Source organism: Elephas maximus, chromosome 12 (assembly GCF_024166365.1).
Source record: "Elephas maximus indicus isolate mEleMax1 chromosome 12, mEleMax1 primary haplotype, whole genome shotgun sequence".
Taxonomy (NCBI): Eukaryota; Metazoa; Chordata; class Mammalia; order Proboscidea; family Elephantidae; genus Elephas; species Elephas maximus.
The window spans coordinates 58,907,659-58,925,499 of NC_064830.1; the positions used below are offsets into that span (position 1 = coordinate 58,907,659).

At 47.2% G+C, this 17,841-nt stretch overlaps 2 protein-coding genes across 4 annotated transcripts in view; one reads left to right on the forward strand and one right to left on the reverse strand.

The window, feature by feature from the left end:
* HAGH (hydroxyacylglutathione hydrolase) overlaps positions 1 to 17,687 on the reverse strand; it is a 33,526-nt gene extending 15,839 nt beyond the window's left edge. The window contains exons 1-4 of one of the 3 annotated variants that reach the window (XM_049902967.1): positions 5,779 to 5,863; positions 5,279 to 5,418; positions 1,977 to 2,149; positions 1,117 to 1,181 (exon numbers count right to left, since the gene is read on the reverse strand). In XM_049902967.1, the coding sequence (XP_049758924.1) occupies positions 1,117 to 1,181; positions 1,977 to 2,102 (191 nt within the window). In that variant the 5' untranslated portion in view covers positions 2,103 to 2,149; positions 5,279 to 5,418; positions 5,779 to 5,863. Of the gene's footprint in view, positions 1 to 1,116; positions 1,182 to 1,976; positions 2,150 to 5,278; positions 5,419 to 5,778; positions 5,935 to 17,365 lie in introns of those variants that run through there. The other 2 variants (XM_049902968.1, XM_049902966.1) reach the window with 2 other exon arrangements.
* On the forward strand, positions 5,998 to 9,738 carry FAHD1 (fumarylacetoacetate hydrolase domain containing 1). The gene has a single exon (XM_049902970.1). It carries the CDS (start codon positions 6,266 to 6,268, stop codon positions 6,929 to 6,931), a length of 666 nt encoding a protein of 221 aa, XP_049758927.1. The 5' UTR covers positions 5,998 to 6,265; the 3' UTR covers positions 6,932 to 9,738.
* Positions 17,688 to 17,841: the final 154 nt, after the last annotated feature.

Here is a 17,841-nt window from a genome sequence, read left to right on the forward strand (position 1 = left end):
ACAGAGATAAGTCACCTTCTGGGGTAGGCGTCCACAGTTGGCCTGGTTTGACACTACCAGGATCCCGGACTAGAACCTCAGCTTTTTCAGATGCTTTCACTTCATTTCTGTTTTTCCTTTTTTTTAAATCTGCCTTACTCTGTATTTATCTGTTATGTATGGCAAAATGCTCTGCCAAGTAACTCACTACGGTCCTGCAAAGCTTCTGCAGCTGATTTTATTACAAGTGGAATTTCCAAGCTGCCTCTAAGTTATGTGTGGGTTTTGTTTGTTTTTTCCAACTACAAAACACTAGTAGCCATAATTAGTCACCCACAGAATATCTGCTAATAAATATATAATAAAAAATTCCGTTCAGAATTTTTTTAAAAAGCCTCCAAGTAAGGGTTTTTAAAAAAACACTGATTTCTAGACTAGTTTCCTCCCTGACATCAAAGCCACCAGTTCAAGAGCACAGGGAAAGAAGGGGACACAGGTGGAGCACAGCGCAATGGTTCCAGCCTGCCCATACCCTCCGTCAGTCTGTCTGTCCCCCTCTCTGTCCATCCGTCCTTCCATCCCTCCCTTTGTCAGGCTGTCCCTCCCTCCCTCCCCCGTCCATCGGTCCTTCGGTCCATCTGTCCTTCCGTCCCTCCCTCAGTCAGTCCGTCCATCGGTCCATCTCCCGTCCCTCCATCAGTCCATCTGTCCTTCCTTCCCAGGCTGTCCCTCCCTCCCTTCTTCTATCCGTCCATCTGTCCCTCCCCAGGCTAAAGGAACCTCATCACACAGGACCAAGTGGTCAGGGCCTGAAAGGCCATGAGCAGAAGGCAGCAGGCATACAGTGGGAGCCTGTCCCCTCATCTGTCCAGTAGAGACAAAGCACCAGTAGGGCGAGTGTCCCTCTGCCAGAGGGCTGTGATGGCTCTGGCTCTCCAGGCAGAGAAGTGTCCCAGGCTCCTGCCCCAGTTCCCACCCCCAGCTGCTCCTGCCTGCACACCTGGGAGGCCAGAGAGCCTACCCCACCGTGTGTCCCTCCTAAGCCAGCACCAAGCTTCCTGCTGGGAAACCCTGGAATTGGTCAGGCCCCAGAGCTCTGTGGTGTGGCAGGAAAACATGATGTGGCACAGCACTCACCAGTGGTGGTGGGTGGTAAGCACAGTGGTCAGCTTCACGCCGTGCTTCTTCACGGTCTCCATGACCTACACCAAGGTGAGAAAGAACAAAGGCCACACCCACTCTCCACCCTGGCTCCTGGGCACTGTGGCCCCGTTCGCCCTGACTCCTGACTTGTCCCAACTCTAGGAGAGTGGGGGAAAGGTGACCATTTTCTCTCTGGACCAAATGGGCAGCACTGACCCCACACATACCTTCTCCAAGCTGCTCAGCCCTGAGGCCACACCCCGAAGGTGACAACACGGGGCAGAGAACCAAGAAGAGAGAAAACAGTCCTGGGGGTTCACTGTGCCCCCATGTTAGAGTCGGAGTCCCTTTTATCTCCCAATCTAAGCCTTTGGTATTCTCCACCCTCCCCCATCCCCTGGCCCTGGGAGAAAAGCGTGGCTAGACACGCATTCAGGAACAGACTCCTCTCCACTTGGTTCTGGCAGAGCTGCCGGGACACAACTACAGAGGCCATCAGGGGCCTGAAGAAATGCTTCTGGGACACAAGGCATGAGAAAGACCACACCCAGTCTGGGCAACGAGGCCCTGCCCAGGTTTGGGTGATGAGGCGTGAGAAGGGCCACACCTGGTCTGGGCAATGAGGTGTGAGAAGGGCCACGACCTGGATGGCTCCCGCACGGGCCTGCTCATGCCCCCCAAAATACTGCAGCCTAGGAAACCCTAGGACATGGCTCTACTCTGTCCGGTGGCGTCACAATGAGTCGGAATTGACTTGATGGCACCCAACAACAAAAGGCTGAGACACAGCCAGAACCAAAGCCTCCCAACACCCCCCACCCACCCAGCCCCCCACCGAATCCAGTGACCCACACCTTCTGGGGCTGCACTGGGTCCACAATGGCAGCCTCCTTGGTGTCCTTGTCGATGACCAGATACATGTAGTTGTCAGTCAGGGCAGGCAGGAGCTCCACTTTCATCGCGGCCTGCTCAACCATCATGCTCTTCCGCACGGTGTGATGGAAGAGGACTCCCAGCAGGGCTGGCCCTGAGGAAACAATGAGGCTTCAGGGCAGCATCTGAGGGAGGCCATGCCAGCCGAGGCTTCACCTCAGCCCTAGCCCAGCACTCAGCCCCAGAGACACGTAAGCATGGTCTCGGTTCCTCTGACAAGGATGAGAACACCCTCACTTGACCACTTATTTCCAAGAACAACAGAACCTCGTTCATGCTCATGTTCACGAAAATTAGCTGTTGAGACTTAAACCCCTTGTCTTCTTTTTCAAGGCCTTAAAAGGACAAGAAGGAGTTCTTAGGCAGTACAAACAGCTAAGCACGCGGCTAACCAGAGGTTGGAAGTTTAAGTCTACCCACAAGCACCTCAGAAGAAAGGCCTGGCAATCTCCCTCTGAAAGATCCCAGCTGTTGAAAACCCTGTGGAGCACAGTTCTACCCTCACACGTCTGGGTCACCATGAGTTGGAGTTGTGGGTTTTTTTTTTTTTTCTTTTAAAGGACCAGAACTGCCTGTTGTGGTTGTGATTCTGGCCACTGTTAAGCTGCTCATGCCCAGCTCAGAAAAAAGACAAAGAGAAAGGGGCCCAGGTGAAAGTGCTGAGCCCTAGCAGTTTAACCCAGTGCCCAGCGCTGCCTCCAAGGACCTCTGGTCAAAACAGAAAACGATATTTGCTCTCCAATTGCAGGAATTCAAGACTTGGATGAGGCAGCACCACCACCAGTCCTGAGAAATGAAGAGCTGGCCATGCTGCTTTGAACTCAAGTGTCGAATACTCAGCATCACCGGCCAGCTGGGTTGGGTGACTCTGCTAGGAATGGGGACTGAGGGACACACCACCTTCATCCAGAAGCTGGACACCAACATAGCTTCACAATGAAACTCCTACTGAATAAAATACACACGGGTAGAACGGTCCTGTAGGTCTTAGCTCAAAGGGAAAAAACCACAAAAGCTGACAGAAGACAGCTGTGAAATTCTGGGGTAGGCGCTGGGATGGGGACCTCTCCCGAAAGGGAGTCAGAAAGCAGGCAGCACCCACTGACTGACTGACAGACAAACCACGTCTCCACGGGCTATCTAAATGCTATGGCCAGAGTAATGGCCTAAACTGTCACTTTCAGGATTACACAAACGTATCCATTTACCTCTTTTGACAGCTACCTGGGCATGCTCTAGACCCTTCTCTTCGTGGACAACAAATAAACATTTTTGTATGTTCAAGTTTCTGTGATATTCTATCTCCCCTGAGCCCTGGCACTGTCCAAGCCTAATTGGGATTACAGAGCAGTGGGGGGCGGTGGGGGGAGGGATTTCAACAGGCCTCAGCATTTTCCTCCTCAAAAAGGGGCCCTGTTTACGTATTTCCAGGCAGAATCTTAACAAGAGCACCGCCCAAGTGCAGGGAACATAACTTCCAACTGGTGCTCAGCTTCCTCTAGGCACTGAGTGAGCCTTGTGGAGAAGTGGCCGCCTGGGGAACGTGTGCTGATTGCTAAGGGAAGAGCTTGCTTGGTGCTGGCACCACAAACCTTACTCCTTTTCCATAAATAGCTCAGCGCTGCCTGAAAACACTACCATCTCACTGATTGCAACTGGGATATTCTGTTTATGAAGAGGTCCCAGACTCGCAGCCTATGCTTCGTTTGGCCCACAAAATATTTTAAAAGTGAAGGACTTTCATAGATTTTCACTTCTCTAACTGGGCCCATAGGTCTCTGGGTGGTGCAGTTTCCACTCAGCTGCCAACCTACCCACCCAATGATATCACAGAAGAGGCCAGGCGATCTGCTCCTGTAAAGATTACAACCAACACCCTGCTAACTCAGAACTGAAGCCACTCCCAAAGTCTACCTTTCAGCCAAAGATTAGGCAGGCCTATAAAACAAACAATAACACATGCGAGGAACATACTTCTTAGTTCAATCTAGCATACGAGACCAAATGGGCAACACCTGCCCAAAAGCAACAACATGAAGGCATAGGAAAACTGGATGAACAGACAGGGAGAACCCAGAATGGTAAGGGAAAGGAAGACAGTGCTGATGCTGACACAATGCAGGAACTGCAACCAATGTCACGAAACAATTTGTAAAATTTTTGAATGAAAAACTAATTTGTACTCTAAACTTTCACCTAAAGCACAATAAAGTTTAAAAAGAAAAAAAAGATTACAGCCAAGAAAACCCTTGGGGACAGTTCTACTCTGTCACATAGGGTTACTCTGAGTCTGAGTTGTTGGGCCTGTTTTCTGCCTGGCATCAATGCATTAGGTGCAGAGAGGGAAAAAAAAACTCTTTAAATGGGACAGTCACTGCCTGGCTTACACTTCCTGCCTGGATCCTGATGCAAACACTCTCAGCTCCAACACTTCCACGAATGTCCCTAAATGGAAGAAAACCTGCGATTCTGGAAATCTCAAAAAACGGGCTCTTCCCTTAGTAACGACATTTCAGCCCCTCCAGAGCCTTGGTTGTGCTCAGCAAGATGTGAAAGTGGGTAAGGATGGTCTCTCCGCTCCATCTCCCTACCTAGCGCTCTGCGGTCATCCAACTAACTGCTAACCAGCTCCCAAACACAGCAAGTAAACCAACTGCCCCTATTGCTACATCAGCTAGATAAGATGGCAAGTTACAGGAGATTTCAAGATCAAGACCAACATATTCCAACAACGCTAGAGGCAACACTGTAAGAAATCTGAATTTGAAAGCTTGAAGAGAAGGTCCTTGGGGGCCAGCAAGTCCAACATCACTCATTACAGAGGTGGATGGAAAGACAGCTGCATGGAACGAAGTGACCAGACCAGGGCCCCTCAGCTCACAGAACCAAGTCTTGGTGGAACCCAACATTGTTCTAAGGTTCTGCCTTTGGTTTTTAAGAACTATATACCTGAAGGTTTTCCCTCCCAGCTAAAACCGGTGTGAAAAGACGTGATTTGTTCGTGGAGACATAAACACAACATTTTCATTGGGCTTTAGACACAATCACATCATTACAGAGAACAAAAATATGGGTTTTTATATTCTGGGGAGGGGGGGAGACGGGGAAGACGCGGAAACCCAGAGAGTGAGAGGAGCTCAGCTCGCTTTCGGGCAGACCCTAGGAAGAGGCCGGGTTCCCGAAACGGGGTTTGTGAGCTATTCTGGAACAAACATTTCCTTACCTAGCACAAATCCTTCCGCACCCAGCTGACAAGTTACCCCACTCTGTCTTCTGCCCCTCTCACTTGTCTGACTCAACTCCCGGGAACCTTTTCTGGACCACAACCGGCTGCCTACCGGTGGTCCGGGAGGCGTTAGACACCTGTTTTTATAAAAGACAGCGTCAGCTTGCGGCCGCCCCCTGCGGGCGGCCCCACGCGTCGGACGCGGGCGGTCCGGAGCGTGCGCGGCAAGGCTCGCGACGTCTCGACCGGAGGTCCCGCGGCCGAGCCCGGCCGGCGTCACCCACGACCAGGGAGCCGTTGTGACGCCTCGGCGTCTACTCAACGACCTCCCCCACCGCCAGGCGTTTGCAGCTCGTGCCCCAGGAGCGGTGCCCCTCGTCCCGGCCCGACAGCGGCCCCAGGGTGGAGGACGAGCGGCCGAGGCACATCCCGGGCGGGCCCTGTCAGGCTCACCGCCTCCGCGGCCGGCCTCCCCGCGTCGCTCACCGCCCACCTACCCAGGCCGCGGCGAGCGCAGGCTCCCAGGACGGCGAGATTCCGGCAGCCAACAAGCCCGCGACCCGAAACCATGACCCGCACGGCGGCTGGGAAGGCTGCGGCGCTCGGGAAGCACAGCGCCCGGCGCAAGCACGCCGCAGCCAATCAGCGGCCGCCGTCCCGCCCCGCCCCCGCCAATCAGCGAGCTGGCGTCGAATCAGCAGGCTAGTAGCAGCTGCAGGGAGCCCTGAAGGCGGTGTCGGTTCCCGAGAGCTGCGTGCCGACCTCAGCCTCCTCCTGGGGATACGGCCGGCCTCCCCGGGCCGGGCAGCAGTGAGGCAGCCTCCAGACAGCAGCTCCCAGGAGGCCAAGCGCGGAATGGACAGGGCTGTAGCCGACCGGACAGTTCGGAGGTGATTTGTCCCCTCGGGGCAGCCGTAGGCGCCGCGTCTGGCCCCGCCGGGCCCACGTGACTCGGAGCGCCGTATCCCGTCGACCGCGGGCGTAATGGCGGCTCCCAGGCAGCTGTGCCGCTTCTGGGAATGGGGCAAAAACATAGTGTGCGTGGGCAGGAACTATGCGGAGCACGCCAAGGAGATGCGGAGCGCCGTGCTGAGCGAGCCAGTGCTCTTCCTGAAGCCGTCCAGCGCTTATGCCCCCGATGGCTCGCCCATCCTCATGCCGGCCTACAGCCGTGACCTGCAGCACGAGCTGGAGCTGGGCGTGGTGATGGGCCGGCGCGCCCGCGCGGTGCCCCAGGCCGCGTCCATGGACTACGTGGCCGGCTATGCCCTATGCCTGGACATGACCGCCAGAGACGTGCAGAACGAGTGTAAGAAGCAGGGGCTGCCCTGGACCCTGGCCAAGGGCTTCACTGCCTCCTGCCCCGTCAGCGCGTTCGTGCCCAAGGAGAAGATATCCGACCCTCACAAGCTGAGACTCTGGCTCAAGGTCAACGGCGAGCTCAGGCAGGAGGGTGAGACCTCCTCTATGATCTTTTCCATCCCCTACATCATCAGCTACGTTTCTAAGATCATTACCTTGGAAGAAGGCGATATCATCCTGACCGGCACGCCAAAGGGAGTTGGGCCTGTTAAAGAAAGCGATGAGATCCAAGCTGGCATAGACGGGGTCGTCAGTATGAGATTTAAGGTGGAAAGAGCGGAATATTGAGTCTATGTAAAGTGCCCTAGCTGCTTAAGTTTCAAGAGAGAAGGAGCAAGGCAGAAGCTAGCAAAGGTTATTACAATCCTTTAATGAGAAATCTATTTAAAAAATAATTAGCTTTGAGTGCTCTACCTCAAGGAAGATGGATCCTTCAAGAAAAACCTGATGTAGAACAGCTGGGCCAGTAATGGAAACAAGAAACAGTGCCTTCAGGAAGCAACCAGAATGAAGGATGGGTAATGGCCCTGAAGAGGAGAGGCTATTAAACCAAATGGTCAAAAGACCGGCCTTAGTTTTTCTAAAACTGGACTGGATAAGACTTTTCAATGGGTCAGTCTGGGATTTCAGTAGTCCAAGCCTTAAAATCTGTAAAGGAAGCTGAAAATCGTGTGCCAGATCAGTGTTTCTCAGATTTCCTTGATGATGATCATCTGTAGGTTATTTGTAAAAATAAAAATTTCCAAATTACCGGCCCATCCCAGACTCACTGAATCAATCTCTATGATGATGGCCTGGAAAGCTGTGTTTACAGGGCACTCCAGGTGATTTTTTATTGGAGAAATTTGGAAAAACACCACTCCAGATAAGCCCTTAATTTAAAATTTCACTTAGTAAGTGAATGATTGATGACTATTTACCCATTTAACTCAGGGTATCCACCCTGGCCTGCAGACTGAATTTGGAAGATAATTTTGAAATTATTGCTTTCCAAATAAATGTGCTCTTGTTGGCCCTAAAGTTATACTTCTTCCCCTCCCAGTAGTGGTGAGGAAAGACACTTCCTTCTGGGGCTCCTGAGCACTGGGCTCTAACCGCTAGGCAAGTTAATAAGCACTTTCTCCCTCCCACCCAGGATAAGGCAGCTTCAGTGTGGTGGAATGGCCCAGGAGTGCTGCTGTGGCTCTCAACTGCTCCCTTCTCTGAAAACGAGGGAAGATGCACAGCACAGCTGTGGGAGTGCCTGGTGTTAGTGTGAACAGAAGGCATTTGCTAGGCCCCTCAGAGAAAGCTGAGGACATCTAATGTTAGTAACAATGGCTAACATTTACTGAGCACTTAGTAACACTAGGCATTGTGCAAAGAGCTTTCTGTGTAGTATTTAGTCCTCCACAAAGCTGTGACATTTCTATTGCTACTTCCACCCCATTTTACAGATGAAGGTGTAAATTTAAGAGGTAGGCAGCACTAAAGAGTGAAAGAGCCCAGATGTAACCTGGCTGTCCCAAGACCAGAACCTCAAGCCTGACCACAGTGGAGGGTGCATCCTGTAAACAGGTATGCAGTCCCCAGGTTTAAATTGTAATTTTTATGAGGAAGTGCCATAGTGAGATTTGTTTATTAAATGTCATTCTATTTTAACTTATTTTGCTTTTTGAACATGTTCATTACTGAAGAGTCAGAAAATACAGGTAAGCAAAAAGAACAACCAAAATCTCACCACCTAGAGGCAGCCAGAGTTAACCATTCAGTGTACATACTTCCAAATCTGTGGGCATGGTTGTCATTTTTTAAAAAATTTACTCATACCACCCATACTATTCTCTAGCCTGATAATCTTTTCATGTCACTCAGTATATTTCTGCAGTATTTTCACTGATTGCATAGCATTTTGTCATCTGTTCTCCATTTCTGGACATTGAGATTGTTGCTAATTACTTGCTTGTAGCAACAGCACACTGTAGTTCTTTCCTTTGGTTAGGCCCCCACAGGGGTAGAGCTGGGCCATTGGGAAGGGTATACTCATCTGGACAGTGTATCAGTCCAGCTAGCAGGTGCAAGGTTCAGCTGACATGAGTCTACCAAGTGGGTTTATTATGGCAAGCTAAGTACAAGCAGTGTCCACGTGAGTCCACTGGCCTGAGTGGACAAATCAGCACCCAGAGTGTACAGTGCCCCTGGGGTCAAGGGCCACCATAGTGTAGTACAAGTTTTGTCCAAAGTAGCTGTTTATGCAATGGCACAAAGATGTGACTCAGCACTGTAGGTACAGCACACAAAGTCCTTGGCTGCAAGGATCAGAAAACAATTGGCTTACCAATTCCAACAATTCCTGATGTTTTATAGCTTTGCTAACATCACCAGTAATCCTTTCATCCAGAAGATATATTTTTCCCTGACTTTTTGTTCTGAAAAAATTTAAATGTGAGAAGTTAAAAGACTGGTACAATGAACCCCATACACCCATCTCTAGATGCAGCAATTGTGTTAACGTTTGCAGTGTTTTCTTTCTCTCACTTATTTCCTATCTACTTGTTTTAGAGAACTGTTTGGAAATCAGTTGCACAACCACTTCACCCTTACAGCACACATCTGAGAATAAGCATGGTCTCTGAATAAGCACCACCATCACACCTAAAAATTCCATAATGTATCAGTCCATACAGAATATATTGTTTGGGAACAGTGTGGAGCAGAACTCAAATTCACATAAAAAGACCAGACTTAATGGTCTGAGACTGGAGGAACCCCTGAAGCCGCGGGCCCGGGACACTGTGTTAACCCAGAACAAACTATTCCCAAAGCTCACTCTGCAGACAAAGACTAGACTGGACTATAAAACATAAATACAAAGAGTGTGCTACTTAGTTCAAGTAGATACACAAGACTAAATGGGCTGCTCCTGTCCGGAGGCAGGAAGGGACAGAGCTGGCTGGATAGACACGGGAAACCCAAGGTGGAAAGGGCGAGTGTACTATCACATTATAGGGATTGCAGATACTGTCACATAACAGTATGTGTATAAATTTTTTGTATGAGAAATTAACTGGACCTGTAAACTCACCTAAAGCACAATTAAAAAATATATCATTTGACATCCATTCTTCTGGAGTTTTTTTTAAACATATATACATTGGGCTTTGATAAAAAGTTAGTATTATAAAGATCTGTTTCTGAATGATCACAGCTTTGAAAAGGCTATGAAGCAGCCCTTCTACTCTGCACACATGGGGTCGCCATGTGTCAGAGTCGACTTGATGTCAACTAACACCAACAACAATGCTTCTAAATAAAGTCTTTTTTGTTGAATGGGCCTTTCAATAGTAGGATTTTTTTACTGGTTTTTATTATTGATTTTAAAGTTTCTTCTTGAGGAATTCTTCAAATTTCCTTGGTTACGATGGAACCTAATATTTTAAAAATATATCAGAAAATATTAATAAATGAATTATTTCTTGTTCTACGAAAATTGTTGGTGTGGGCCGTCAAGTCGATTCCGACTCATAGCGACCCTATATGACATAGGGTTTCCTACGCTGTAATCTTTACAGAAACAGATCACCAGGTCTTTCTCCTGCAGAGCCACCAGGTGTGTTTGAACCACCAACCTTTTGGTTAACCATTGCACCACCAGAGCTATCACCCATGATTCACCCATTGCCATAGAGTCGATTCCGACTCATAATGACCCTACAGGACAGAGTAGAACTGCGCCATAGAGCTTCCAAGGAGCACTTGGTGGATTTGAACTGCCAGCCTTTTGGTTAGCAGCCATAGCACTTAACCACTGTGCCACCAGGGTTTCCTCACCCATGATTAAAAAAAAAAGGGTGACTGAATTCTGGAGGAAAAAAAAGCAATAAGAACCAGAGGACCCTTTCCCCTTAGAGAAGTCCCACCAGAGGAGGTGACACCCACCTGCTTCCCCAAGCTCTTGCTTCCCCTGCTCTGGTCAGGGCCCTCACTTTCCCAGGCCTGAGTCTCCTGGGCCTTTAACTCCTAGAGTACACCCTCCTCATATTCCAGCTCTTCAAATGATACATCCATTTTCCACCTGGAGTCAGCTCCAAGTGCCTTGGTGTTTATTTATTCCCTGAAGCCTTCACCTGGAGTCCTTGGGTGGTGCAGTTAATGCGTTCAGCTGCTAACCAAAAGGTTGGAGGTTCGAGTCTACCCAGAGATGCCTCAGAAGATCTCCTGAAAAATCAACCACTGAAAACCCTATGGGCGCAATTCTCTGACACATACAGGGTCACCATGAGTCAGAATCAATGACAAATAGAGGTGATAGTAGAACCCCCCCACCCAGCCCTGGTAGGCTTAACACATCTGGAACTCTTGATTATAGTGGGTTTTGTATCATTTGCTAATTCTTTCACCCCCATAAATCCTCCAGGACAGGGTCAGCACTACCTTCTGAAGTTCTCAGTGCTGACAGATTCTGACTTCTCTTCTCTCTCTTTTTGCCCTTTGCCCCTTGGCATCTCACAGAGACGTGATAAGCAGGATGAACATTTCCTTTGGAAAGTGTGGACCTAGGATTGTATGGGGAATATGTTTCACAGGAAATCCACCTTTGAAGGAAGTGACAAGTCTGCAGTCGGACCGAGTCAGAAAGGAGTGTGTGGCGTGTTAGACTCAGACTAGACTCACGTGGCAAACTGCATGACAGAAACCAACTGCAGGATCATGACCAGGGTGCAGTGCTGGCAGCAACTCAAGAAACTGGAAACTCTCTTACGTGGCTATTGTGTGTAAAAAATTTTTCGGGGGGCAATTGGTCAATGATCAAAGCCTGACAAACGTTCCTGCACAGGCTCAGCAAAGCCTGATGGCCAGGACCCCAGTCTCACCCTGCCCTCCCCACCTCAGATGACCTGTGTGACTTAGAGCATAAACACTTTGTGCTTCAGATTCTCAACCTGTAAAATGGGCTAAATAGCAATACCTGCATGACAGCACAATGTCAGTGAAGTGCTTATCGTGTCTGTCACATATAGCACTTAATAATGTTAGCTATTAATATTATTGTAGTAATCTGCTGTCCAGAAATTTACCCCGAGGAGATTATTAAGAATGTGAACAAAGATTTAGCTGCGGCTGTTGTTTGCAACAGCTAAAGACAGGACACCCCCCGCCCCAAATGTTCAATGGTGCTGCAATGATTACATTCACTATCCTATACTCATCTAGTGGAATGGTATGCAGCCATTAAAATTATGTAGAATATTTATGGATGTATATCTTGGGTTGAATTGTGTACTCCCCCCAAAAATATGCTGAAGGCCCAATCCTCATACCTGGGAGTATGACTCTGTTAGGGAATAAGAGTTTTCTTTTACGTTATGTTATTGAGGTCATACTGCAGTAGGGTGGGTCTTAAACCAAATTCCTCCTGACTAGGGTCTTAAAAAATGGAAAACAGATCCAGAGACATACACAGGGGGAGATGCCATGTGAGGATCCACCTACAAGTGAAGGAATGCCCGAGGTTGCTGGAAGCTGAAAGAGACAAGGGAGGATCTTCCAGAGCAGACAGAGCAGAGATCTGCTGATGCCCTGGATTTGGCCTTTCAGGCTCCAAAACTGAGAGACAATAAGTTCTTGTTCTTTAAAGCCCCCACGGTGGTATTTCTGTTACGGCAGCACTAGGTAACTAAGACAAAAAAAACCTGTATTTGTAATTATACTTTAACATAGATGGACAGATAGATGATCGTCAGGAAAAACATACAAAAATGTGGAATGAGGGATTACAGGTTGTCCGGTTTCATTATCTATTTTCTAATTTTTCTACAACATGTAAAACTTTTAATAAAAAGAAAAAATATTTTAAAAGCAAAAAACACCCCCGGGCTCCTTAAGATGAATAATGGTCAGGCAAATATATATGTGCTTCTGCCATGCAGAGCACTGAACCAATCAATACCTAAGCAGAACTAGGAAAGACTTACTGAAATGAACCAATAATAGAGGATTAGAAAAAATCGTATCATCATCAGCCTATGTCTATACCAAAACCAAAAACCAAACCCAGTGCCGTCGAGTTGATTCCAACTCCTAGCAACCCTATTGGACAGGGTAGAACTGCCCCACAGAGTTTCCAAGGAACACCTGGCGGATTTGAACTGCTGACGCTTTGGTTAGCAGCCGTAGCACTTAACCACTACGCCACCAGGGTTTCCATATCTATAAAGCAATATAAAATATGCAGCCAAAAAATGGTAAGACCAGAAAAAGAAAGGCTCCTGGGGGAGGTGGGGGCTCCAGACATGGGGGTGTTTCTTTCATGTGGACATCTCAATTATGCTGGGATGCTCAGTCTTTTAACCTCTTTGAGTACATGCCTAAACAGACTTAGATAGCGATCAATTTGTAATCTGTATTTCATTAATGTGCAAGGTAAATTTTGTGAAGCACCTTTAATTCCATTTGGCTTGATATCTAGCCCTGTAGACACGTCATTAGCTGACATGAGAAACCAGGGTGTCCCTTTAGTGAGCTAGGTAACAGAGAGGAGGCTACTCAGAGCCCTCTGCTGGCTGTGCTGGCTCCACCACTACACTGGCAGAACCCAAGAATACATGCACATGCTTATATTATTGAATAAAACTATGGCTACATTTTATATACAATAGGTATGTGATAACTATGTATATGTGTGCATATATATATACACACACACACAATATATACTGAAGCATGGCTCAAAATGAGAAGAAACAGCTGCTAACATCCATTAATAATCACAACGTGAAATGTATGAAGTATGAATCTAGGAAAGTTGGAAATCGAAAATGAAACGGACCACATAAAGATCAATATCCTAGGCATTAGTGAGCTGAAATGGACTGGTATTGGCCATTTTGAATCAGACAATTCTACGGTCTACCATGCCGGGAACAACAAATTGAAGAAGAATGCTGTCACTTTCATCATCAAAAAGAACATTTCAAGATCTATCCTAAAGTACAACACTGTCAGTGATAAGATAATATCCACATGTCTACAAGGAAGACCAGTTAATACAACTTTTTCAAATTTACACACCAACCACTAAGGCCAAAGATAAAGAAACTGAAGATTTTTTACCAACTTCTGCAGCCTGAAATTGATCAAACATGCAATCAAGATGCACTGATAATTACCGATGATTGGAACGTGAAAGATGGAAACGAAGAAGGATTGGTAGTTGGCCAAGGTAGCTAAAGTCAAATATGGCTTTGGAGACAGAAATGATGCTAGAGATAGCATGACTGAATTTTGCAAGACCAACGACTTTTTTATTGCAGAAACCTTTTTTCAACAACATAAACAGCAACTATACACGTGGACCTCGCCAGATGGAATACAGAGGAATCAAATCGACCACATCTGTGGAAAGAAATGATGGAAAATCTCAGTATCATCAGTCAGAAGAAGACCAGGGGCTGACTGTGGAACGGACCATCAATAGCTCATATGCAAGTTCAAGTTCAAGCTGAAGATAATCAGAGTAAGTCCACGAGAGCCAAAGTATGACCTTGAGTATATCCCACCTGAATTTAGAGACCATCTCAAGAATAGATTTGACGTGTTGAGCACTAACGACCAAAGACCAGACGAGCTGTGGAATGACATTAAGGACATCATACATGAAGAAAGCAAGAGGTCATTGAAAAGACAGGAAAGATAGAAAAATGTAGGACAAAATTCTAACTCAAAACAAACAACCAGACTTGCTGACCTGACAGAGACTGGAGAAACCCTGAGAGAATGGCACCTGGACGCCCTTTCAGCTCAGTAATGAAGTCACTCCTGAGGTTTACCCTTTAGCCAAAGATTGGACAGGCCCATAAAACAAAAGGAGACTAAAGGGGCATACCAGCCCAGGGGCAAGGACTAGGAGGCAGGAGGGAACAGGAAATCTAATAGGGAACCCAAGGTTGAAAAGGGAGAGTGTTGACATGTCATGGGGTTGTTAACCAATGTCACAGAACAATATGTGTACTGACTGTTTAATGAGAAACTAGTTTGTTCTGTAAACCTTCCTCTAAACTGCAATAAAATATTTTTTAAAAGACCAAAATTAATGTCAGAAGAGGCTGAAAGTTGCTCTTGAACGTCGAGCAGCTAAAGCCAAAGGAAGAAATGATGAAGTAAAAGAGCTGAACAGAAGATTTCAAAGGGCAGCTCAAGAAGACAAAGTATTATAATGACAAGTGCAAAGACCTGGAGATAGAAAACCAAAACAGAGGAACACACTCACATTTCTCAAGCTGATAGAACCGAAGAAAAAAATTCAAGCCCTGAGTTGCAATACTGAAGGATTCTACAGGGAAAATATTAAACACAGGAAGCATCAAAAGAAGATGAAAGGAATACAAAGTCACTACCAAAAAGAACTGGTCAATGTTCAGCCATTTCAGGAGGTAGCATATGATCAAGAACTGATGGTACTGAAGGAAGAGGTCCAAGCTACACTGAAGGCATTGGTGAAAAACATGGTACCAGGAATGGACAGATTACCAATTGAGATGTTTCAACAAAAAGACGCAGCAATGGAAGCACTCACTTGTCTATGCCAAGAAATTTGGAAGACAGCTGGGAGAGATCCATATTTATACCCATGCCAAAGAAAGGTGATCTAACAGAATGCAGAAATTATCAACCAGTACCCATTGAGATTACACACAAGTAAAATTTTGCTGAAGATCATTCAAAAGTGGTTACAGTAGTACATCGACAGGGAACTGCCAAAAATTCAAGCTGGATTCAGAAGAGGATGTGAAACAAGGGATGTCATTGTTGATGTCAAACAGATCCTGGCTGAAAGCAGAGAACACCAGAAAGATGTTTACCTGTGTTTTAACAACTATGCAAAGGCATTCAGCTGCGTGGATCACAAGAAATTATGGACAACATTGAGAAGAATGGGAATTCCAGAACACTTAATTTTGCTCACAAGCAACCTGTACTCTGACCAAGAGGCAGTTGTTCAAGAACAAGGGGATACTGCGTGGTTTTAAGTCAAGAAAGATGTGCATGAGGGTTGGATCCTTTCACCATACTTATTTATACTGGTGGTGTAGTGGTTAAGTGCTATGGCTGCTAACCAAAAAGTCAGCAGTTCAAATTCACCAGGTGCTCCCTGGAAACTCTATGGGTCAGTTCTTCTCTGTCCTGTAGAGTTGCTATGAGTCAGAATCGACTCAAAGGCAATTTTTTTTTTAATCTATATGCTGAACAAATAATCTGAGAAGCTGGACTATATGAAGAAGAAGAGGAATTAGGATCAGAGAAGGACTCATTAACAACCTTCAATATGCAGATGACACAACTTTGCTTGTTGAAAGTGAAGACGATTTGAAACACTTAACGATGAAGATCAAAGACCATAACCTTCAGTATGGATTATACCTCAACAAAAGAGTTTTGTTTTAATAATCCTCACAACTGGATCAATAAACCACATCATGATAAATGGAGAAAAGACTGAAGTTGTCAAGGATTTCATTTTACTTGGATCCACAATCAACACCCATGGAAGCAGCAGTCAAGAAATCAAAAGACACATTGCATTGGGTAAATCTGCTGCAAAAGACCTCCTTAAAGTGTTAAAAAGCAAAGACGTCACTTCAAGGACTAAGGTGTGCCTGACCCAAGCCATGGTATTTTCAATTGCCTCGTAAACACATGTGAAAGATGGACAATGAATAAGGAAGACTGAAGAAGAACTAATGCCTTGGAATTATGGTGTTGGTTAAGAATACTTAATATACCATGAACTGCAAGAAGAATGAACAATTCTGTCTTGGAAGAAGTATAGCCAGAATGCTCATTACAAGTGAGGATGGCAAGACTTTGTCTCACATACTTTGGACATGTTATCAGGAGGGACAAGTCCCTGGAGAAGGGCATCGTGCTTAGTAAAGTGGAGGGTCAGCAAAAAAAAGGAAGACCCTCAATAAGATGGACTGACACAGTGGCTGCAACAATGGGCTCAAGCATAACAACGATAATGAGGATGGTGCAAGACCAGGCAGTGTTTCGTTCTGTTGTGCACAGTGTCGCTGTGAGTCAGAACCAACTCGATGGCACCTAACAACAACATGTATACAAAATATATACCAAAGCTAATGGTGAAACAGCTCGGGCCCATGGACTGGATGTTAGGAGCAGGGCTTGCCTAGGCCTTATTGCTGTGGACCCTGCTGACCAATGGGCTCCCAGGTCCTTGCTAGAGGGCAGCCACCAGGGAGCCTGGCTCAGCAGCTCCGGACATGCCATCTGGGGTTGGGTGTCCTTCCCCACCTTGTGCACTCTTCTACACAGGGCCTGACTGGAGGGGATGCCATTTCCAGTGTTGCTTAACCTATAATGAATGCAAACCCAGCTGCCAGGTGCCCCGTCTTGCTCTCCTCCCCTGACCGGCCCCTCCTCCTCCAAATGAGGAGGGATCCTCTCCTCCACCACCACACATCTGTCCTTCCTTCCCTGCCCACCCACCCCACCCAATTCACCTTAACTAACACACTTCTTCTCCCCAAAGGAGAAGTACACTCCTCAGGGGGCCATATGCTGTCTGCACAGCTAGGGGAAGGCCTTTATTGCCTCCCTCATCACCCCCACCTGGGCACACTAGGAGTCACTGTGTACCCCTCCCTTATAGATGCATCTGATGAAAGTCCCTGACTGGATCCTCTCCCAACACTAGGTTTATAGAAGAGTTTCATTACTTACTTTCCCCCTCCCTCTTCAGTCCTGTGGCAGGTAAGTGGAGCCTCCTGAAGTACCAGGCCCCAGGCACACTGGCTACTCTCTGACAGTGGGGTGGTGCTGACACCAGCTGCAGGTCTTCTCAGACTGAGTGCAAGTTAAGCAGTGTGCTTTGGGGCTGCCAGAAGGACAACTGAGCCAGAAGAGGGCTGTGGTCTTAATATCTTCAGTGGGTCTCCTGCCCTTCAAAGCTCTTGAGGCTAGGGCACTGCTCATGTAACTTTTGAAGCTGGTCTCCTCCTGGTTGATTCAGATTCCAAAGCACGAACCCTGAGCCAGAAAGCCTTGCAAACCCTGGATGGCTAGGATGTGTCATCACAAAAGGAAGGGCTAAGAAAATCACTTTCGTTTTCAGAGCACTCACACGACTTTGCCCAGGGACTTTCTTCAGGAAAACAAGACAAAGAATAAAATGGCTCAAAATGAGAAAGCAAACTATC

Coding starts and splice junctions, on each gene's coding strand:
- FAHD1 (XM_049902970.1), top strand. CDS start 6,266: ATGGCGGCTCCCAGGCAGCTGTGCCGCTTCTGGGAATGGGGCAAAAAC.